Source organism: Entelurus aequoreus, linkage group LG07 (genome assembly GCF_033978785.1).
Source record: "Entelurus aequoreus isolate RoL-2023_Sb linkage group LG07, RoL_Eaeq_v1.1, whole genome shotgun sequence".
NCBI lineage: Eukaryota > Metazoa > Chordata > Actinopteri > Syngnathiformes > Syngnathidae > Entelurus > Entelurus aequoreus.
In genome coordinates, this window is record NC_084737.1 from 41,335,118 (window position 1) to 41,358,030 (window position 22,913).

General features: G+C 44.3%; 2 protein-coding genes across 10 annotated transcripts in view; one reads left to right on the top strand and one right to left on the bottom strand.

Moving 5' to 3' along the window:
* LOC133653880 (zinc finger MYM-type protein 1-like) overlaps positions 1-22,913 on the bottom strand; it is a 123,886-nt gene that overhangs the window by 7,369 nt on the left and 93,604 nt on the right. Inside the window, exons 2-4 of one of the 8 annotated variants that reach the window (XM_062053677.1) lie at positions 21,083-21,250; positions 20,791-20,881; positions 13,307-17,149 (exon numbers count right to left, since the gene is read on the bottom strand). The exons of 1 other annotated variant lie outside the window; for it this stretch is intronic. In XM_062053677.1, the coding sequence (XP_061909661.1) occupies positions 16,620-17,149; positions 20,791-20,881; positions 21,083-21,106 (645 nt within the window). In that variant the 5' untranslated portion in view covers positions 21,107-21,250 and the 3' untranslated portion in view covers positions 13,307-16,619. Of the gene's footprint in view, positions 1-909; positions 1,449-13,306; positions 17,532-17,610; positions 17,839-20,774; positions 20,991-21,082; positions 21,251-22,913 lie in introns of those variants that run through there. 6 more of the 8 variants (XM_062053679.1, XM_062053680.1, XM_062053681.1 and 3 more) reach the window with 6 other exon arrangements.
* Positions 380-15,512, top strand: abtb1 (ankyrin repeat and BTB (POZ) domain containing 1). Of its 2 annotated transcripts, XM_062053673.1 has the most exons (12): positions 380-633; positions 1,648-1,710; positions 1,790-1,845; positions 1,932-2,076; positions 2,214-2,373; positions 2,472-2,517; positions 4,264-4,380; positions 4,459-4,571; positions 4,644-4,742; positions 4,822-4,989; positions 12,649-12,849; positions 14,581-15,512. In XM_062053673.1, the coding sequence occupies exons 1-12, from the start codon at positions 578-580 to the stop codon at positions 14,785-14,787; spliced, it is 1,431 nt and encodes a 476-aa protein (XP_061909657.1). In that variant the 5' UTR covers positions 380-577; the 3' UTR covers positions 14,788-15,512. The 2 variants fall into 2 exon arrangements, with proteins under 2 accessions (XP_061909657.1, XP_061909656.1); XM_062053672.1 differs by lacking the exon at positions 380-633 and having other exon boundaries at positions 1,428-1,710.

Below are 22,913 nucleotides of genomic sequence, written 5' to 3' on the forward strand. Positions count from 1 at the left end.
AACTACTGTGAGCTTCATAAAATGCTCAAACGGTGTCAAAGTGTGTCTCCTTTCGCCAAGACTCGACACGTTCTACCACTTTTGTCTGGACATTGAGTAAAAAGAAAAAAAAAACTAGAAAAACACGAAATGCAAGTAAAAAATAAGCCCACGGCGGTGCTGTGTTCATGTATATCCGTATTTTCTAGTATCTCCCGAAACTATTCATCCTAACAAGGTCAATGAAAAAACAAACACACTGTAGAACTTTTAGATGATGTGAAAATACACAGTAACCATGTTTTCAGTATTTGTGGAATAATAACCCTGTGGATTATAAATGGGTAATTGTTCCTTTGTTCGCTTTCCCACACGTCTGAAGGCAACACAAGCATGTCACGTGACTTTCGCAAGCCCACTACCAAAACATCCTTGAGCAGCAGCAGAACACTTGTCAACAACACGCTCGCCTTCAGCTTATCAGACCTCCGAAACTCCCCTGCGATTAAACGCCGAAGCTTCATAAAGATATCGCTCACCTGTCCAGCAGACAGGCCGTCTCAATGCATTTCCGAGGACCGAAAACACCGAGGGCACCATGGATGCAAACGATTTGTTTAGTAGTTGCAGAAAGGGCGACGTTTGTAGAGTCAGGTAACTATGCAGCATTTGTTTACAAGTACACGGCGGTACGTGCAACCTCGTCGGTGACCCATTTTCTTTTGCTGGTTTTTAAAAGGAAAACAGTAGCCTTTGACCTAGAGCTAAAGCTAATGCTAAATGCATCGGCTCTGGAAGTAGGGCAGGATGGTAGAGCTGATAGATGGATAGATAGATAGTGCTGGTGTTGGCTATCTATCTATCTATCTACCGATCTATCTATCTATCTATCTAACTTCTCATTTTGCACATTTAGCATAAATCGATTACCGTTAGAAGTCATTCTGTGATTCTCAGCATGATCACATGTGTGCATGCAGATTGTATGTGATGTAATGTTATAACACTAATTCGCCCTCCACTGAAACTAATACTAATACACATTGCACATTCCATTACATTGCAAAATCAAAAAATAAGCATCGATATACAACATTCTATAATGTCACATGCACGCTGTATGAATGTGTAATCAAAACAGAATGATAGCATTATACATCCACCATATCGCGCATGCGCAGCTGTGGGCGGAGTGCTGCAGTCTTTATGCCGTGACGTCATGTTAAACGTTTTGTATACAGTATATAAGCCGACAAGATTTGCAATTCCGAATGATAATTGTTTGATTTATTATATATTTGCCATCCAGACTTACAGGTATCCATTGTGTTGCCTTGTACAGGTGCAATGACAATAAAATTGAATAAACTTTGGTACTCCGGCTTCCTTCCACCTCCAAAGACATGCACCTGGGGATAGGTTGATTGGCAACACTAAATTGGCCCTAGTGTGTGAATGTTGTCTGTCTATCTGTGTTGGCCCTGGGATGAGGTGGCGACTTGTCCGGGGTGTACCCCGACTTTTGCCCGAATGCAGCTGAGATAGGCTCCAGCACCCCCCCCCCCCCCGCGACCCCGTAAGGGACAAGCGGTAGAAAATGGATGGATGGATGAACTGTTACTCAATTAAATCTCCATTGACATATTCTTATCACCAAATGTTTGGCAGATACCTCGTTGAACAAAAAGACATGGACCTCAATGTAAGAGATAAATGGGACAGCAGCCCCTTGTAAGTCACATTCAGACAAGCAGCATCATGACTTGTATTGGCACAGAGACAATAACCATTTCACTTGTGTGTCTGCCAGGTATTATGCCTGTCTCTGTGGCCACGAGGAACTTGTCCAGTACCTACTGGCAAGTGGTAAGTGTAACATTGACAAAACCTAAATCTTACTTTGCACACACTCTTTCTTATTTTATGTTGTCTCTCTCTGTTTTGCAATGCAGGGGCCAAATGTGAGGCAAACACATTTGATGGCGAGCGGTGCCTGTACGGCTCACTGAGCGACTCGATCCGACGACTGCTCAAAGAGTACAAGTGTGTGTGTGTTCGCGTCATGCATCGTGATGATTTTAACTACTTCCTGCACATGTAAGATCCCTGTTTGAATATAGTGCCTACAGTGTCCTGTATTGGATGGCACTGAGTCTTGAATGTGTACTTCACCTTGTGTATTGCCTCAATGAACCTGCAGAACCGCCCTACAGTAATTTTTGCTCTGTCGTCAGGTTGTTGGAGCAGGGATATCACAGTGACATCCAGTTCCTCGTTCACGGGCAGACCTTCACGGCACACCGATGCGTGCTCAGTGCACTTTCAGAGTACTTCACAGAAATGTTTGCGACCAAATGGAAAAACAAAACCTTGATCCACCTTAAACATCCTTTGGTACGTCCACTTAATTGAGATGGAGTCATTGCTGTATCTTGCTCATGAAATGTTCAGGTCTGCGTTTTAAACATGTACTGGTTATTGCTTAATTTCAGATAAACCCTGCAGCTTTTGGAGCCATCCTGCAATATTTATATACAGGTGAGCATATTTTACAGCTACCACTTACCAAGAACAATGCAACAGAGGTTTAGCATGCCATACAATTCACATGATTTCCTGATAATTCCCTATCCGATAATAATAATTTTCATTTTAGCTACATATACTGTGTACACAAAAAATAACAATAAATTACACTACATTTTATAAAATGTATATGATGTTACTTTTTATATAATTCATACCTCAACTCAGTAGCTTAATTGGTTCTGTGACATAGCTTTTTACTCAAAACGGTCCCATTGAAATTAATTGAAATCAATTTAATTGGTGCGTGCCCCCCCCTCTAAACATCACAATTTTAACATTTAACATACCCTTTTAAAAAGAACATACTTTTAGATAAGACATGTTGTATAAAAACAATGCATTAGAAAGTACTACAAACCAATACAGTAGTTTTATGAAGTAATATAATAATAACAGTGTTTCCCATAAACTGCCAAGATACCTGTGGCGGTGGGGGCGTGGCCATGGGCGTGGTCACCATGACATCATCGAGTAATTTGCATAATTTACTACAATGATTTGATTTTCTCTAAAAAGGCTCAAAAAATGTATACTTACTAATTAATAATAACAGTTTTGTTTTAAACGTCCATCCATCCATCCATCCATCCATTTTACAATATAATTACAACACTATGTACATATTTATATACAGATTTGAACAATAAGTTATTCACTGAAATATATTTATTAATTGTGGTTCTTACAAAAAATATATCTTATAAAATATGAAAGCTAAAATGTCTCAAAGCTCCGCCCCTTTAATTATTGCATACTAAATAATTTAACTTTAGCCTACTACTACAACCATATTATTTACCAGCAACATAAAGTGAAACAGAGGCAGAGGTGTCCTCCCTACACTTAACCATGTGTTTCCTACTGCCTGCCGACTTTGCACCCTTTGTTATATACACATGTTGTGTTTCTAATATAAATACATTTAATAAAGTCAAATACAAATAAGGCAACAAGAGAAGTATCCTACACTTCTCTTTTGTAAAGTAAATCTGAACAGCCGATATGGGCATCTACATCAACTATATGATTTGCCTGTGAAGCTGGAGAGGACAAAAAAAATTTTTTTAAATATTTTTTTTATATTTGTGGCGGACGTAATTCTTTCGTGGCGGGCCGCCACAAATAAATGAATGTGTGGGAAACCCTGAATAATGTACAGCATTTGAGCTGACTTCTACAGTATCTCTTTTGAGCTGGCTCTCCGTCAAACAGATCATCAGCAGATTTTTCCATGTTTTTATGGATAAATGTCTGCCGTTATAATTTTAACATTTTTGTCTGGTGTTCGACTCATTCTGCTTCAGTAGGATGCAGTTAGCGACGTGCTTTGTCATGTTTTTCTTTGATTCAATAAATATCGTCCACTTCTTCTCAGCACTGTCCTTCACACACACACTTTCTTCCTTCCCATGGTTGGAAAACAAAGTTATTCCCACCTCTAGCTATAAATTAATGCTAACGAGTAAGATCTTACAGTGTTCACAGTGACATTTGCTATGCCAACTAATGGCGGGGATGCTTTAACTCAAATTTCTGCTTGTGACTTCAAGCATAACAGTTAGCTGAGAGACAGCACTTATCTCAAAACACTTTTGAGTTGGGATGCCACTGTATTATGATATCAATCTATTTAGCTATGTGTGAATACATAGACACATTTGAAATATAATCAGCATTTGTGATCTGATGCTACAGGACGTATGAATATTGATGTGAGCCTCATAGATGACTGCAGACGACTCGCTAAACAGTGCAAAATGCCAGATCTCATTGAGGAGCTGGAGATAAAATGCAAACAGGTGTACAACTTTGGTAAGAGGCTGTTTGGAAAATAGACAACAAAGGAACATGTTTTATGCTTGACTTCCTGTTTTATTTTTGGCTCTGAAGTTTCCAACAAGCCAGGTGTCTGTGTGAAAGTTCTCAGCCTGGAGCCTCATAACTGTCAGCTGCAGGAGGACTTGGCCCAGTTGGCAGACTGTGCAGTGCCTCCGCAGCTCAGAGTAAGCACCGTTTTTACTAGCATGTCCTATAGTGCCTCTTTTAACATCCAAATCCGTCAATTTGTTTTCCAGGTTGGATTTGGGGAACTTCCCTTCAACAAGGTGGACCACTTTCCCACCTATCCTGACGTGTGCTTTAGAGTCGATGATTATGATTTCTTGTGTCATAAGGTACAAAGTGCTGACATTGTTACTATGCTGTCACACAAATAGAGTATTTCATTGTTGGTGTCTGTGTGTGTTTTCCCAGGTGTTTTTCAGTGGACGGAGTGATTACTTTAAAGCTTTACTGCAGGACCATTTCAGCGAGGGGGAGCAGCTTCTCCATCAGCCAAGCATGCCAGTGATAACTCTACACAACATCTCCCATCAGATCTTCATCCACATCATGTATTACATCTACAGCAACGACACACAGGTTGGCGAACATGCTTTGTATACATTTTTTGCACATTGCGGATGTTTAATTGCCTTTCTGTTGTAAGACTTGTAAAAAGATCATACAGCATACTAGGGGTGTAACGGTAGACAAACATTTCGGTTTGGTACATACTGTACCTCGGTTTAGAGGTCACGGTTCAGTTAATTTTCGGTACAGTAAGAAAAGAACAAAATATAAATTTTTTGGTTATTTATTTACCAAATTTGTAAACAATGGCTTTATCCTTTTAACATTGGGAACACTATAATAATTCTGCCCACGTAAATCAACATTAAACTGCCTCTGGTTGTTGCTCAGATTAAATAAAATGACAAAACTTTTCTTCTACATATAAAAAGTGCAACATTAAAGGCTTACTGAAATTACATTTTCTTATTTAAACGGCAATAGCAGATCCATTCTATGTGTCATACTTGATCATTTTGCGATATTGCCATATTTTTGCTGAAAGGATTTAGTAGAGAACATAGACGATAAAGTTCGCAACTTTTGGTCGCTGATAAAAAAAGCCTTGCCTGTACCGGAAGTAGCGTGATGTCGCAGGTTGAAGGGCTCCTCACATTTCCCCATTGTTTACACCAGCAGCGAGAGCGATTCGGACCGGGAAAGCGACGATTACCCCATTAATTTGAGCGAGGATGAAAGATTTGTGGATGAGGAACGTGAGAGTGAAGGACTAGAGTGCAGTGCAGGATGTATCTTATTTCGCTCTGACCGTAACTTAGTGTGGAATCCAATGAGCCCTTACACCTTTCTCCTTTTTCTATTGTGGATCACGGATTTGTATTTTAAACCACCTCGGATACTATATCCTCTTGAAAATGAGAGTCGAGAACCCGAAATGGACATTCACAGTGACTTTTATCTCCACGACAATACATCGGTGAATCACTTTAGCTACGGAGCTAACGTGATAGCATCATGCTTAAATGCAGATAGAAACAAAATAAATAAGCCCCTGACTGGAAGGATAGACAGAAGATCAACAATACTACTATCAGGAGACACCAAACCAAACACTGGACCTGTAACCACACGGTTAATGCTGTGCCGCCTGTGGAAGCCTAGCAATGCTGTTGCTAATGACGCAATTGAAGCTAACTGTGGAGGTCGATCCCTACCCGTTCCACGGATACCACGTCACAGAGCCAGGCGTGTCGTTTTACCAGAGCTTTTATTTCAGTCATGCAGCTTTTCTCACACACTTCTTTTCGTGTCACTTTGCTCGAGTCTCCTCTCGCTCCCCTCCGCCGGTCGCTCACTGTTAAAGACAACAGATGATTAGACTAACACGTACCACCTGTGTCATCCAATCACCTGTCAGCTGTGTTTCTCCTTCCCGCACATGCCCCGCCCCCAGCTGATGGTGCCCGCCCTCGACACCATTGCCGGACGCGTTGACCTTTGCTCCTGCAGACGCGCTGACTCACTTCCCTCCACATACCTCCACCGCCAGACTTAGGCCGGGACATCGTCTGGCCGCGCCCACTCCCCCCCCGCATGAGAGCGAGAGAGGAAGTCCGCCACGGCCATCTGCGCCCCCGACCTATGGATCACTCTGAAATTGTAGGGTTGTAAAGCGAGATACCAACGGGTGATCCGCGCGTTGGCATCTTTCATGCGATGGAGCCACTGGAGGGGTTTGTGGTCCGAGCAGAGGCTGAACGGGCGTCCCAGCAGGTAGTACCGGAGGGCCCCGACCGCCCACCGGATGGCGAGGCATTCCCTTTCGACCGTGCTGTATCTAGTCTCCCTTTCTGACAGCTTCCTGCTGATGTATAGGACCGGGTGGTCGGTGCCCCCCTTCTGCTGGGATAAAACAGCTCCCAGCCCTCTGCCCGACGCGTCCGCCTGCAAACAAAATGGGATAGAAAAATCAGGCATATGCAGTACCGGCTCCTCGCAAAGTGCTTTCCTCACCTTCTCGAATGCCTGCTGGCACTGCTCCGTCCACTGGACCAGATCTGAAGCACCCTTTCGGGTGAGGTCAGTTAATGGGCTGGTCAGGTCCGCGAACCGGGGGACGAACCTCCGGTAGTAGCCCACCAGCCCTAAAAACTGCCTCACCTCCTTTTTCGTCTTCGGGGTCGGGCAGGCCGCAACTGCCGCGGTTTTGTCTATCTGAGGCCGCACCTGACCTTCCCCCAAGTGGTACCCCAGATACTGTACCTCCCTCCGGCCAACCGCGCACTTCGCCGGGTTGGCGGTGAGCCCCGCCCGCCTCAGGGACTCGAGTACCGCCCCCACCCTCTGCACATGCTCCGCCCAGTTCTTACCCTGGATGATTACATCATCCAGATAGGCGGCAGCATATGCCGCGTGGGGCCGCAGCACCCGGTCCATGAGTCTCTGAAATGTGGCAGGCGCACCGAACAAGCCAAACGGAAGGGTCACGAATTGGTATAATCCTTCCGGAGTGGAGAATGCCGTTTTTTCCTTAGACTCTGGAGACAAGGGAATCTGCCAGTAGCCCTTAATAAATCCAGTGTCGTGAAAAAACGAGCAGTGCCCAACCGGTCCAGGAGCTCGTCGACCCGGGGCATCGGGTAGGCGTCAGAACGTGACACATCATTTACCTTGCGGTAGTCCACACAGAATCGCACAGACCCATCTTTCTTCCCTACCAGAACTATGGGGCTGCACCATGCACTGTGTGACTCTTCTATTACCCCCAATTCCAGGATGGCTTTTAATTCCTCCCGAACTACCTTGCGCTTGTGTTCGGGTAGCCTATAGGGCCGAGACCTCACCGTCACGCCTGGGCTGGTCTCTATGTGATGCTGGGTGAGTTTCGTGCGGCCTGGCAGGAGGGAGAACACGTCAGCAAAATGTTGCTGTAAATTGGCCACATCTGCTTTCTGTGACGGCGTCAGATGATTATCACAGCGGAGAGGGAAGGGCCGGGGGGAGGGGGGAACCTCCGGCCCCAGCTCCTCGCCCTCCGCTATCGCCGTCACCATGGAGACAGGCTCCGCTTCCCTCCACCCTTTTAGTAGGTTGAGGTGGTATATTTGGGTTGCCCCGCCCCGGTCAGACCGCCGGACCTCATAATCCACGTCACCTACTCGTCGTGTGACCACGAAGGGTCCTTGCCACTTGGCGAGTAATTTAGAGCTGGATGTTGGGAGTAATACAAGTACTTTCTCTCCCGGTGAAAATTGTCTGAGTTGCGTCCCCTTGTTATACAGGCGCTGTTGACGTTCTTAGGCTTGGAGCAAATTCTCACGTGACAAGTACCCCAATGTGTGGAGTTTTGCTCTCAAGTCCTTGACGTATTGAATTTCGTTTTTACTGGGGCTTGGACCTTCCTCCCATCCAACCATTTATGCCAATTTGGTTTGTCCTCGTGTACGAACTTCCGGATCATGGATTTCAAGGTTCTATTCAGCCGCTCTACCAGCCCGTCAGTCTGTGGGTGGTATACGCTGGTCCGAATAGATTTGATTCCCAATAACCCGTACAGCTCCTTTAATTTGCGTGACATAAAGGACGTGCCCTGGTCAGTCAGAATCTCTTTCGGGATTCCGACTTGGGAGATAACTTGAAACAGCGCCTGCGCGACACTCTTTGCAGAGACGGAGCGCAGCGGTACTGCTTCGGGATAGCGCGTTGCGTAATCCACCAGGACTAGCGCAAAGCGATATCCCTGGGTGCTCGGGTGAAATGGGCCGACAAGGTCCATCCCAATACGCTCAAATGGGACCTCTATGAGTGGTAATGGCCGCAAAGGTGCCCTAGTGGTGGCCGCTGGGTTGACTAGTTGACAGTCCGGGCAAGCCGCGCACCAGCGGCGCACATCTGCCCGGATGCCCGGCCAATAGAAACGGCGCATTACCCGATTGAGTGTTTTATCATATCCCATGTGACCGGCCATCGGGTTGAAATGTGCCGCCTGGAAAATCATTTCCCGACGGCTTTTTGGTACCAACAATTGGGTGACTTCTTCCCCTGTCTGAGTGTCACGACTCACTCTGTATAGTCTGTCCCTAATTAATGCAAAGTGTGGGAAATCCTGCGCTATCCCTGGGCGAACCCGCTGCCCATCAATGGAAATCACTTGGTCCCAGGTCGCGCGCAAAGTGTCATCTCGAGACTGCTCGAGTGGAAAATCTTTCATGGGGCGCCATTGGGGAACCGGGGAGACCTCTTGCGAAGTCCCCTCCGACTCTCCTTCCCCCTCCCCCCCGGTAGCGTCGGATAACCTCGCGTCGCCGCTAAGAACAGCGCGGTCATCCCTTTTCCCTACCAGTCGTGAACACACCCCCATACACTGCTTTATTAACCTGTTAAACCCTGGCCAATTAGTTCCCAAGATTACGGGGTGTATTAGGCGCGAACTTACCGCCACCTTACATTATGCTTTTCCCCTTCGAAAAAAATTTCCACCGGCACCACGGGATACTCGTGAATGTCCCCATGCACACATCTAACCCGCACCCGGGTGACCTTTTCCAATGCCCCGGGTTGAATCAGGTTTTGGTGAATCATGGACTGTTCGCAGCCCGAGTCCACCATCGCCCGACGTATACTCCCTTGTATCCTTACCGGTACATAGTATGTCTCTCCTGGACGGGGGGAGGGTGCCGGAGGGTCGCCAGCCCGGATCGATCCCCCCACATCCATCATTGGACACTCCCGCTGCAGGTGTCCGGGCTGTCCACACCTCCAGCACACCTGCCCAAGCATTCGAGGCGCCCTTTGCGGGGGAAACACAGTGTCCACAGTAACCTGGCCCTGCGGAGGAGAAAGCAGAATATTGTTGTGTCGTTGCTGTGGCCCCGACTGGGCTCCCTCCGCCGGCAGCACACGCATTCTGCGCGGTGCCGAAGATGGCCACTCCGCTCCTCCTGTGGTCTTCTCCTCTTTCCCTTTTTCCCAGTGGACGGCCAGGTGGTCCTCCGCCAAGGCCACTGCCGCTGCTACGTCCTGGGGCCGGTGGTAGCGGATCCAAGCTGACGTCCGCGCCGGGATTGCGTCCAGGAATTGCTCGTGGATGATCCGCTCAATCACCTCCTCGACTTGTCCGGGTTGCAGCCATCTCATCGCGGCGTCTCTCAGCTGCTGGCCCAGGGCGAACGGCCGCTCCTCCTGGCCGAGTCACATGGCCCGGAACCGGCGTCTGTGGTCCTCATTGGATCCTCCCGTCCTGTCCAGTATCGCCCTCCTCACGTCCCGGTCGCTCACTCAGGACACTGGTGGCAGGCTGAGCGCCGCTCGCTGCGCTTCTCCTGCTAGTAGCGGTAACAACCGCACCGCCCACTCCTCCTCCGGCCATGCACATGACTTAGCAGTCGCTTCGAACATGTCCAAAAAAGTTTGTGCATCTTCCATCTCAGCCATTCTGTGCATACCCACCGTCGTTAACGTCGGCTTTGTTGCTGCGGATGTCCCCGCTGCGGTCCTTTCTGTCATCGCACGCAGAATCTGGCTCTGCTGAGCTATTTGGTCTTGCATGGCTTCCATCTGCCGGTGGTTTGCGGTTGACTCCTGCGCCATTTGGTCTTGCATCGCTGCCATCTGCCGGTGGTTTGTGGTCGACACCTCCGCCAGGAGATGTCCAAGCGCCTCTATCGGGCTCGGTGACGACATTACAGTTTTTGTCTTTTTGTTGGGCGCCAAATGTGGAGGTCGATCCCTACCCGTTCCACGGATACCACGTCACAGAGCCAGGCGTGTCGTTTTACCAGAGCTTTTATTTCAGTCATGCAGCTTTTCTCATACACTTCTTTTCGTGTCACTTTGCTCCAGTCTCCTCTCGCTCCCCTCCGCCGGCCGCTCACTGTTAAAGACAACAGATGATTAGACTAACACGTACCACCTGTGTCATCCAATCACCTGTCAGCTGTGTTTCTCCTTCCCGCACATGCCCCGCCCCCAGCTGATGGTGCCCCGCCCTCGACACCATTGCCGGACGCGTTGACCTTTGCTCCTGCAGACGCGCTGACTCACTTCCCTCCACACTAACTTAGCTACGGGACCCCGCAGAGCTATGCTAAAAACATTAGCTATCCACCTACGCCAGCCCTCATCTGCTCATCAACACCCATGCTCACCTGCGTTCCAGCGATCGACGGCGCGACGAAGGACTTCACCCGATCATCGATGCGGTCGGCGGCTAGCGTCGGATAGCGCGTCTGCTATCCAACTCAAAGTCCTCCTGGTTGTGTTGCTGCAGCCAGCCGCTAATACACCGATCCCACCTAGAGCTTTCTTCTTTGCAGTCTCCATTGTTCATTAAAAATATTGCAAAAGATTCACCAACACAGATGTTCAGAATACTGTGGAATTTTGCGATGAAAACAGAGCTGTTTGTATTGGGATACAATGTGTCAGAATACTTCCGCTTCAACCATTGACGTCACTCGCAAACGTCATCATATCTAGACGTTTTCAAACGGAAGTTTCCCGGGAAATTTAAAATTGCACTTTATAAGTTAACCCGGCCGTATTGGCATGTGTTGCAATGTTAAGATTTCATCATTGATATATAAACTATCAGACTGCGTGTTTGGTAGTAGTGGGTTTCAGTAGGCCATTTAACAGTTTCAAGTCAACTCATCATGCTCAATTTATTACAGCATTTGGGAAGCCTGTAGTTGATTTTTATTATGTAAATGTTATATTTTTATCAACATGTGATAGCAGGGACCCTGCCATTCAAAACTAGGCTGCCACATTACTAATGATTAATGTAACTATAGCTGAAAAAATAATAGTACAATAGCAATAAGAGAGACTATTCATCCCTGAACACCATGGAGTTCATGTAGGCTTAATGATGCAGTTACATTATTATATCAACTATCAGAGACAGAAACTCTTCATTTAACATAATGTCCTTTTTTGCTGCTTCAACACAGCTCAATCAACTCAGAAAAGGGTAAAGTGAAATAACAGACAGACAGGGCTTTGCTGTCCGTAACACAAACACACACACAAACGCACACATGCACACACGCACACACACACCGCAAAATGAGCTAACGTTACGCTAAAAGCGAATTAGCCTTCACCTCAAGCCAGGACTGCGAGCGAGCTGAAGCTGCCGTTTATGTTTCTAGAACGTCAACGGGCTCATAGTGATGTTACTAGTAGTTGACTGGGAGGTGTTTTTTATAATTTGGGGAGAGTCCGCTGCCTGATGCTTACCTGCTAAACGCAAAGCACTGACTACATGCGCTCTGAATATGCACTGCTGATTGGCTGTTACCGCTCTGTATGTAACCAATCAGATGGTTGTGTGGGTGGAACAATGCTGGGTGCTGTGTACTGACAGAGACAGGCAGAAGGAAGCGGAGCAGCTTGTTAAGACTTTAGCTTAGCTTAATATGTTCGTGTGGAAACTCGTTCGGTACACCTGCGAACCAAACCGAACCCCCCGTACCGAAACGGTTCAATACAAATACACGTACCATTACACCCCTACAGCATACACAGTTGAAGTTCATGCAATATATATAATATTTTATACTGATTAGTGACTCTGCAATTACAGAGGGGGCAGACTAAAGTTCAAACATACAATATATTGAGTTTTGGGCTTTGGTGATCTCTTTGAACTCCTGTCCAAAACTTGTCATGCATCTTGAGTGTTCATTATGAACTGACAACAAACTGTTTTTTCCTCATGTCTAGGTCACAAGAGACAATGTGTTTGACATTCTGTGTATGGCTGACATGTACTTGCTGCCGGGGCTGAAGCGCTTGTGCGGGAAGACCCTCGCCCAGTCCATATCTGAACACAACGTTATGCACTTGTGGAAGACGGCCAAGCTCTTCCGGCTGTCTCGGCTGGAGGATCAGTGCTCAGAGTTTATGGCCAAAATAATTGAGCTGGTAGGTGTTTTTGCATATTTTGTGGAAGGGAAACTAAGTTACACATACAAACTTTCTCTGAAGGCTAAAACAAGAGCGGTAGATGAAAGGATCATAATCTCTTCGATGCTGCGGGCACTTAACTGATCTTAGCGTAGAAGAAAGAACACAAAACTAGTTTGTACAGAGGAAAAACTTAATTTGAACATTTTAGTATTCATCTAAGATTGTTTAATGGTTTAAGATTTATATAATTAGTAAGTTTTAGTGGTGCCCTCCCTTATGTTATGTACAAACTCCGTTTCCATATGAGTTGGGAAATTGTGTTAGATGTAAATATAAACGAAATACAATGATTTGCAAATCCTTTTCAAGCCATATTCAATTGAATGCACTACAAAGACAAGATATTTGCTGTTCAAACTCATTAACTTTATTTTTTTTGCAAATAATAATTAACTTAGAATTTCATGGCTGCAACACGTGCCAAAGTAGTTGGGAAAGGGCATGTTCACCACTGTGTTACATGGCCTTTCCTTTTAACAACACTCAGTAAAAATTTGGGAACTGAGGAGACACATTTTTAAGCTTCTCAGGTGTAATTATTTCCCATTCTTGTTTGATGTACAGCTCAAGTTGTTCAACAGTCCGGGGGTCTCCGTTGTGGTATTTTAGGCTTCATAATGTGCCACACATTTTCAATGGGAGACAGGTCTGGACTACAGGCAGGCCAGTCTAGTACTCGCACTCTTTTACTATGAAGCCACGTTGATGTAACACGTGGCTTGGCATTGTCTTGCTGAAATAAGCAGGAGCGTCCATGGTAACGTTGCATGGATGGCAACATATGTTGCTCCAAAACCTGTATGTACCTTTCAGCATTAATGGTGCCTTAACAGATGTGTAAGTTACCCATGTCTTGGGCACTAATACACCCCCATACCATCACAGATGCTGGCTTTTCAACTTTGCGCCTATAACAATCCGGATGGTTCTTTTCCTCTTTGGTCCGGAGGACACAACGTCCAGTTTCCAAAAACAATTTGAAATGTGGACTCGTCAGACCACAGAACACTTTGTATCAGTCCAACTTAGATGAGCTCAGGCCAGGCGAAGCCGACGGCGTTTCTGGGTGTTGTTGATAAACGGTTTTCGCCTTGCATAGGAGAGTTTTAACTTGCACTTACAGATGTAGCGACCAACTGTAGATACTGACGGTGGGGTTCTGAAGTGTTCCTGAGCCCATGTGGTGATATCTTTTACACACTGATGTCGCTTGTTGATGCAGTACAGCCTGCGGGATCGAAGGTCATGGGCTTAGCTGCTTACGTGCAGTGATTTACGACTTTGTAAATATATTTTTTTTACATTAAAACAGCCCTCTAGACATGAAATAACACCCACAGAGTTACTTTTACAAGCCGCAAACGATGTGGCGTGAGATCACTGTATTACAATACTCACTAGGCTGCGGTCAGCCCTATAGGCTCTAGCGTGTTGCACATGTAACGTTAAAGACCGAAATGGGGCTACAAACAAAATCTTGTTTAGGCCCACGAAAAGCCAAGGATCAAGGTATATTTTCATATGAAAAATTTAAAAGTTTGTTTTGTATATATTGTAGGGTTTTTAAAAAAATCTAAAAATGTAATAACCATGGATTTTAATTTATTTTTGTCCAAGTGAATAATACCAAAATTGCTGAGTCAAGATATCATTGCAAAGTTTTTACAAACACTTTGTCTGCCACAGCTGGTGGAGAAGGAGGAGTTTGCTGAGATGGTCAAGGAGGATGCTGCTTTGCTGGAGAAGCGACACGAGACCGACTCCGTCCCTTTGGTGGATGACATACGTTACCATATCGCCAGCAACGTGCAGACGTACAGTGAGATTGAGGAGGCCAATCAGAAGCTGGAGGCCTTGGAGGAGCTGCTGTCCAGCATTGATATTGACTGCTGAAGGTCTGATGAGCTTTTTGCTGTTTGCATGGAAAAATAATATGTTTTTTCTCTGTGTTTGTAAACATATTTTACCTACAGTTTATTGTTACGGTACAGATATATTAATCTTTTCAAGGGTGCCCCATTTTTGCGTTTTAAAGTTTTAGCACATTTCATATATTATTTCACACACTTAGACCTTTCCATGCATAATTCTATTATTGCCACAACCTTGTGATTTGCTGGTTAGTAGGGACCTTTACATTTTAATTTGGCCTCCAAATAGTTCAATAACCACAATAAGTTATCTCTCATCCTAAATTAAATGTATATAATTTTATAATTTGAAAATGTATTAATATTTTTAGGTAATAAATGTCCAATATGATAGGAACTTAAATCCACCTCTTGGAAAGATGAATTTGTTTTGTTAAACAGTTTGTTACCCTTTGTAAAACAATGTATGAGTTTGTATTCCTGGTTTGGGGTAATAAATATACTCTGTTGCAAAGACAATTGAACTGTGCGTTTAGTCTTGGTGTAGTTCAAATTTATGCCAACAGATAGCTTTGTTTGTCAGCTACTTCTCCAAGGAAATGCTCTTAAAAATGCACTGTTGGTGCAACATTTGAGACAATGATGCAATTAAATGATTTAATGATTAATGATTTCATTTCCAGGAGTTGTAAATGAAACGAGTGCAGTTTCAAAAAAAAAAAAATACAAAAATAAATACCCAAATGGAAAAAACTTCAATGTGAAAATCTGTCCTTCTTCCCTTAACTTGATGAAAACACCATCAAGTTGTAACTTATGGTCTTTCTCACTTAATGCTCAGACTAAACAACTGAAACGCAATACAGGGCCAAAAATATGGACCAGGGGCCAGTAGAGGGCTGTAGGATGGAGGCCACCCATACCCAAATATGCTCCTCAATGTAAATTCAGGGCTTCCATGAAATGCTGTGAAATCAGTGCACAATCAGTAGCCAAACCTTCTGGGGGCCTTAAAGCAGCAACCTTCTGGGCACATGTCCCTGTAGATGTTGATCACATCATTGTGATTTATGACTACGTCTTTTTCAGTGGAGAGGAGAAGGAGATCAGACAGCCTCTCTTCTGTGCATAGGCCTCTGAGTGAGTTTTTGACCAGCTTCAGTTTAGAAAAAGACCTCTCTACTGTGGCAGTGGACACTGGAATCGTGGCATATGTTTTCATCATTTCTTCCAGTGCTGGAAAGATGTCATGTCCACTGTTGTCTCTTAGTGTTCTTAAGATCCCCTTCAGTGTGAGAGTGTCATAGAATGATGCATAGAAAACTCTGAGCTCTGTCTTCAGCTTCTCTTCTTCTCCTCCATAGAATTCGCACAGTGTGCGAACAGCTTCAGTAGAGTCAGGACCCATGACATGTTTACCTACCCAGTTGCTGGCCTTTGTCAAACTGTGGAGTGCACTGAGTACTTTGAAGGACTGTGTCTTCCCATCTCCCTTAAATCTCCTATGTAGTTCCTGAGAAAGAACATCAAGGAATGGATAGTACATCTTCACTCTGTAGTACTCTTCCACTGATTTGAAGGAGTGGCTCTCTGTGGCTGCAGTAGAACTGTGTTTATACTTTGCAGGAACCTTCCTCTGCCTTTTCTGTCCCGGGGGGACTGTGGGAATGCTGATTTCAGAAGCCTCTGCCTTTTCTGTGGCATTCTTGAACAGTTTGGAAAACTGTTCTTCTGTTCTCAGATTGGACAAGGTATCCGTCACTCCCCCAACAACACTATATGCCGTGGACAGGTCAATACTCTGGTTCTGGAGTGCATCAGAGGCAAGTGCAGTGACATCAAAAACTGGTGTGGCTATTGCAAGGCACAGTAAGAACTCAAAGTCGATGGCATTAAGGTACATTCTTGCATCACCATAGCAGTATCTGGAGGCTCTTGGACTGTTAGATCAGTGAGGGTCTTCACTACAGCATCCATCACCTTGTTGAGGGCCTTCAGGGCTTTCCCCCTACATGCCCAGCGTGTGTCAGAGAGCTTCTGTAGTTGAATGACACGCTCTCCAGGTTGCAGGTCCTGTTGGCATTTTACAAATGCTGTGTGTCTTTTTGAAGAGGCAGTGAAGAACACATAGAGCTTCTCTACAAGGTTGAAAAAGGCGATAAAGTGCAGGCTTGATTTTACACTTTCAACCAAGACTAGATTCAGGCAGTGGGCGTGGCAATGGACATATAGAGCCTTGGCATTGTGTTGCAGTATTCTTGTTTGCAGTCCTTTGTACTGACCACTCATATTGGCAGCGCCATCGTAGCCTTGACCACGCATGTTTTCAATCTGTAGGTCATTCATTTGTAACAGGTCCAGAACTGTTTTCTCCATCTCCTCACCTGTGGTGGTTGACACATTACAAACCTAGAGGAAGCGCTCCTTGACATCCATTTCAGACACATAACGTACAACAAAGGAGACCTGCTCACAGTAAGATACATAATTGGTTTCATCTACAAGTATGGAATAGATTTTTGCTTCCTCCATTTCTTTTCTTATCTCTGTTCTTGTGAATGTGACCAGGGCTGTTATGAGATCATTTTGTGTTCTGTTTGACAGTAATGAAACCCAACTCTTCTTCTTACCAACTTTCTTCTCTTTTACACTATCTAAATGTAGCTTGAGAACACTATCGTATTGGCTGAACATTTTCACAAGTTCAAGGATGTTGCCCTGGTTTGAGCTTGCAGAAGACTCATCATCACCCCTGAGAGCCTTTCCCTGTCGTGCGAGATATAACATTGTCAATCAATCTGGTCAAAATGCTGAATAAGTGGACGGCGACTAGACCATAACTCACAGGTTCAAGTTGCTCCACTGTCACGTCTCCTCAGGGGCGCAGTAACTTGGCTCTCTCTCCTCTCACTTACTCACTCACTCGCCCTCTCTCTCTCTCTCTCTCTGGCGGAAGCGGCAGGCTCAAACATCCCGGTATCACAAGAAAACGTGGAGTTTTTGTACCGCTGTTTTTTTTTGTTTTGTTTTTTGTTTTCTACATCCCTGACAGGAATTTATTACTGTTGTTTAAAAAAAAAACACACACACAGGCAGAGGCACTTTTTAAGACGAGGCAAAAAAGGGCAGGGGCTCAAGCACCCATAGGGCCCTATGTGTGCACGTGCCTGATATAGGAACCATTCCGCTGTGAAGGGGTGTTGGCGAGCCGGTTGCAGTCTCAGAGTCAGACCGCGCTGTCTCACACTACAAGGAACTGCTCCGAACGTATCACGTTAGGTAGCCAGCTGCAGCGCACGAGGCAACGTGAACAAGTCCAATTAACTACTCAATTAGAGTCGGAGAGAATCGCAGCCATTGTCAACGCCGTTTACAGTGCCAGCGACAAAAATAATCAAAAGGAGGGAGTCTCACAGCAAAGTGCATGTTGTCAGAAAGGTAGGATTTTTGTTATCATTATTCAGATAGTTAAACAGGAATGTTTTCACTAGCCTATTGTCCCTACTTGTGACCGTGTCAGGTTTTCACTGTTTTGATTGATTGATTGAGACTTTTATTAGTAGGTTGCACAGTGAAGTAGATATTCCGTACAATTGACCACTAAATGGTAACGCTCGAATACGTTTTTCAACTTGTTTAAGTCGGGGTCCACTTAAATCATACTTGCCAACACTCCCGGATTTTCCGGGACACTCCCGAAATTCAGCGCCTCTCCCGAAAACCTCCCGGAATAAATTTCCTCCCGGAATTTGGGAATGCGGACCTGAGTGGGGACAGCGGCGACAGTCTGTTTTCACGTCCGCTTTCCCACAATATAAACAGCGTGCCTGCCCAATCACGTTATAACTAGAATGATCGAGGGCGAGTTCTTGGTTTCTTATGTGGGTTTATTGTTAGGCAGTTTCATTAACGTCCTCCCAGCGCGGTAACAACACACAACAACAGCAGTCACGTTTTCGTCTACCGTAAAGCAGTTCGTCTGCCGTGAACAGCAATGTTGTGACACTCTTAAACAGGACAATACTGCCATCTACTGGATAGCCTCCGGAACACTGAAATTCAAGTATTTCTTTTATTTATGTATAATAAAATACATATACAGTATATATACTGTTCAAAAGTTTGGGGTCACCCAAACAATTTTGTGGAATAGCCTTAATTTCTAAGAACAAGAATAGACTGTCGAGTTTTAGATGAAAGTTCTCTTTTTCTGGCCATTTTGAGCGTTTAATTGACCCCACAAATGTGATGCTCCAGAAACTCAATCTGCTCAAAGGAAGGTCAGTTTTGTAGCTTCTGTAACGAGCTAAACTGTTTTCAGATGTGTGAACATGATTGCACAAGGGTTTTCTAATCATCAATTAGCCTTCTGAGCCAATGAGCAAACACATTGTACCATTAGAACACTGGAGTGATAGTTGCTGGAAATGGGCCTCTATACACCTATGTAGATATTGCATCAAAAACCAGACATTTGCAGCTAGAATAGTCATTTACCACATTAGCAATGTATATAGTGTATTTCTTGAAATTTAAGACTAGTTTAAAGTTATCTTCATTGAAAAGTACAGCGCTTTTCCTTAAAAAATAAGGACATTTCAATGTGACCCCAAACTTTTGAACGGTAGTGTATATACAGTATATATATATAGCTAGAATTCACTGAAAGTCAAGTATTTCATACATATATATATATATATATATGAAATATATATGAAATACTCAAGTTGGTGAATTCTAGCTGTAAATATACTCCACCCCTCCTAACCACGCGCCCCACCCCCGACCACGCCCCACCACACCCCCCACCTCCAGGAATCAGAGGTCTCAAGGTTGGCAAGTATGACCTAAATTGATTCATGATACAGAATCTGTATCATGAATCAATTTAAGTGGATATAGTACATATCTGTATTACAGATATATACTATCAGATATATACTATCATCATAATACAGTAATCACACAAGATAATCACATTGAATTATTTACATTATTTACAATCCGGGGTGTGGAGGGGAGGGAGGGTGCCTCTTTTCTCTCAGGTGTTGCTTCTACACTGCTCTTCCCATACTTGCCAACCTTGAGACCTCTGATTCCGGGGGGTGGGGTGGGGCGTGGTCGGGGGTGGAGCAGGGGCGGTGCGGGGGTGTGGTTGGGGGCGTGGTTAAGAGGGGAGGAGTATATTTACAGCTAGAATTCACCAACTCGAGTATTTCATATATATATATATATATATATATATATATATATATATATATATATATATATATATATATATATATATATATATATATATGTATGTATGTATATATGTATATATGTATGAAATACTTGACTTTCAGTGAATTGTAGCTCTATATATATATATATATATATATATATATATATATATACTGTATATATTTATTTGATTATATATATAAATACATACATATAAATAAAATAAATACTTGAATTTCAGTGTTCCGGAGGCTATCCAGTAGATGGCAGTATTGTCCTGTTTAAGAGTGTCACAACATTGCTGTTTACGGCAGACGAACTGCTTTACGGTAGACGAAAACGTGACTGCTGTTGTTGTGTGTTGTTACCGCGCTGGGAGGACGTTAATGAAACTGCCTAACAATAAACCCACATAAAAAACCAAGTGATTGTGGCAGGCACACTGTTTATATCGTGGGAAAGCGGACGTGAAAACAGACTGTCGCCGCTGTCCCCACTCAGGTCCGCATGGAGCTCGAGGGGGCGTGGCCTCCAGCTCCGGCTGAATTCCGGGAGATTTTCGGGAGGACATTTTTTCCAGGAGGTTTTCGGGAGAGGCGCTGAATTCCGGGAGTCTCCCGGAAAATCCGCGAGGGTTGGCAATATGGCTCTTCCTCCCCTCCTCTCCTGTCCTTCTTCTTCCTCATCATCTCATAAAATCTCCTCTCCAAGCACAGAGAGATCAGTCACTGTGTGTGTGTGTGTGTGTGTGAGAGAGAGAGCGAGTGAAGCATAACTTTGGCATACTTCATACTTAAATTACAGGTTTTGTAGAATTCAGTGTCATCCTCCCGGAGATACACTGGAAGTCCACGAAGAACCAGAGTGCGTCGCATGTTGATGTCATGTTCTTCCTAGATTGAGAAACAAGAAAAAATGCCAGCATGCCCAGTCCGTGTCACTGATATAACAATGTATATGCTTCAGTTATGTTAAAAACAGTAATCTATCTATGATTCAGCAGGATGACTGACTACTATCAAGGCATCTGTAAGCTGCAATGACAACACGTATGATCAGCATTGTCCCCATGAAAAAGTCAAACATAAACTTACCTCCAAGTCATAAATTCTCAGCATCTCTTGCAGTGCCTCTGCTCCCTTTCCAGTCCTTGAGGACTTCTATCGATACAGTGCAACTAGTTTTGGTGTGTAGCGGTCAAGTTCACAGTAGAACTGGTTGCGTAGATTCACATTTGTAATACGATGAAACTCTGCAAACACCTGTACAGATAGAAATATTTAGGTGTAAAAATAATGTGGAGTATATCAATTACTTTTATTAACTATTACTAATCAAAACATTCTATATATTTACCTGGTGTACCATTCATTTCTGAAGATACAATGTTTGTATCAAAATCTGATTTGCCTGCATGGTTTCGGCTTTTGTGTGCATTGAAGGACGAGTACGCATTTGTACTGTAACTGCAGTTACTGTATGGACATACTACCATCTCATGAATTCTTAAATGACTCCTTAAATGAGAAAATAGTGATGCCTCAGAAAATGTTTGCTTGGTGCCACACGAGGGACATGTAAAAAATGCACTTCCTGACTGTGAACCATCAGTCACATTTACTCTGCTTGTATCACTATGACACCGAGACAAATGAGCTTTAAGTGCATTAAATGACTGGAAAGTACAGATGCAGTTACTGTACAAACATGGTAGAGGGCAGCTGGAATTCCCCATGGGGAACTCCAGCTGCTGTTTAAAACATCTGTCAATCCATTTTCTACCACTTGTCCCTTTAAGGCTTTTGAGCAAGATGGCTGCAACTGTTTCTCTCTGCTGAAAGGCCTAATGAAATCGACTGAAATCATCTAAATGCACTGACATCCAACAAGAGTCAAGATTGCTCGAAGAACAATGACTACCAATGCAAAGTTAGCAGCTGAAATGGCGGGGATTAAAGATTCCCTAAACTTTATGTCAAGAGAAATCAGTGAAGTGGTGGAACAACAGAGGAAACTGACAGGCTTCATGGAGGAGATTAGGCAGCTAAAGGCTATCATTCAACACAAGAATGAACAGATTGAGCTCCTAGAACAAAGGGTGGATGACTTGGAACAGTATTCCAGAGCTGATGACCTTGTGGTCACCGGCCTGGAGACCAGGCATCAGAGTTATGCCCGGGTTGCTGGCCCACCTGATGACCAGCATGGTGAGGATGCGCCATCTGAGGAGCTTGACACTTTGGAGCAACAAGTGGTACGCTTCATGAAGAGTAAACATATTCCTCTGGAGAGTCAGCACATATCAGCATGTCACATTATTCCAAGTAAGGACAAAAAAAACAACAAGCCTAAAGTCATCATCAAGTTTGCAAATAGAAAGCACAAGGTGGAAATTCTGAAGGCAGCTAAAAAACTTAAAGGTACTGGAGTTTATCTAAATGAGCACCTGACAAAGAAAAATGCTGAAATTGCTTGGACAGGCCGGATCCTCAAAAAGCAAAATAAAATCCAATCGACCTGGACCAGGAATGGAAAAGTTTTCATCCGGACAAACGGACCACCAGAACAAGCCAAAGTGATTGTGATGAGAACATTGAAAGACCTGGATCAGTACAAATGAAAATAGTGAGTGAATTTTTCTTTTTTCTTTTTCTTCTTTTTTGCTTGATTATTGGATCTTCTGTAAGGAACTCATGACTCTTTCTTTCAAGACTGAAGCCCTTTCAAGTGTTGATTATACAGAAAGTGGCACATTTGATTTTGAGAATGAAGTGGATCCAGAGACTTATCTAGACTCATCCAGAGACTCCAGAGGCACATTTGATTTTGATAATGAAGTGGATCCAGAGACTCATATATTTAAGTATATCAAGGATTCTTGCCATTATTATACTGAGGAGCAACTTGATGACGTAGGCATAGAAA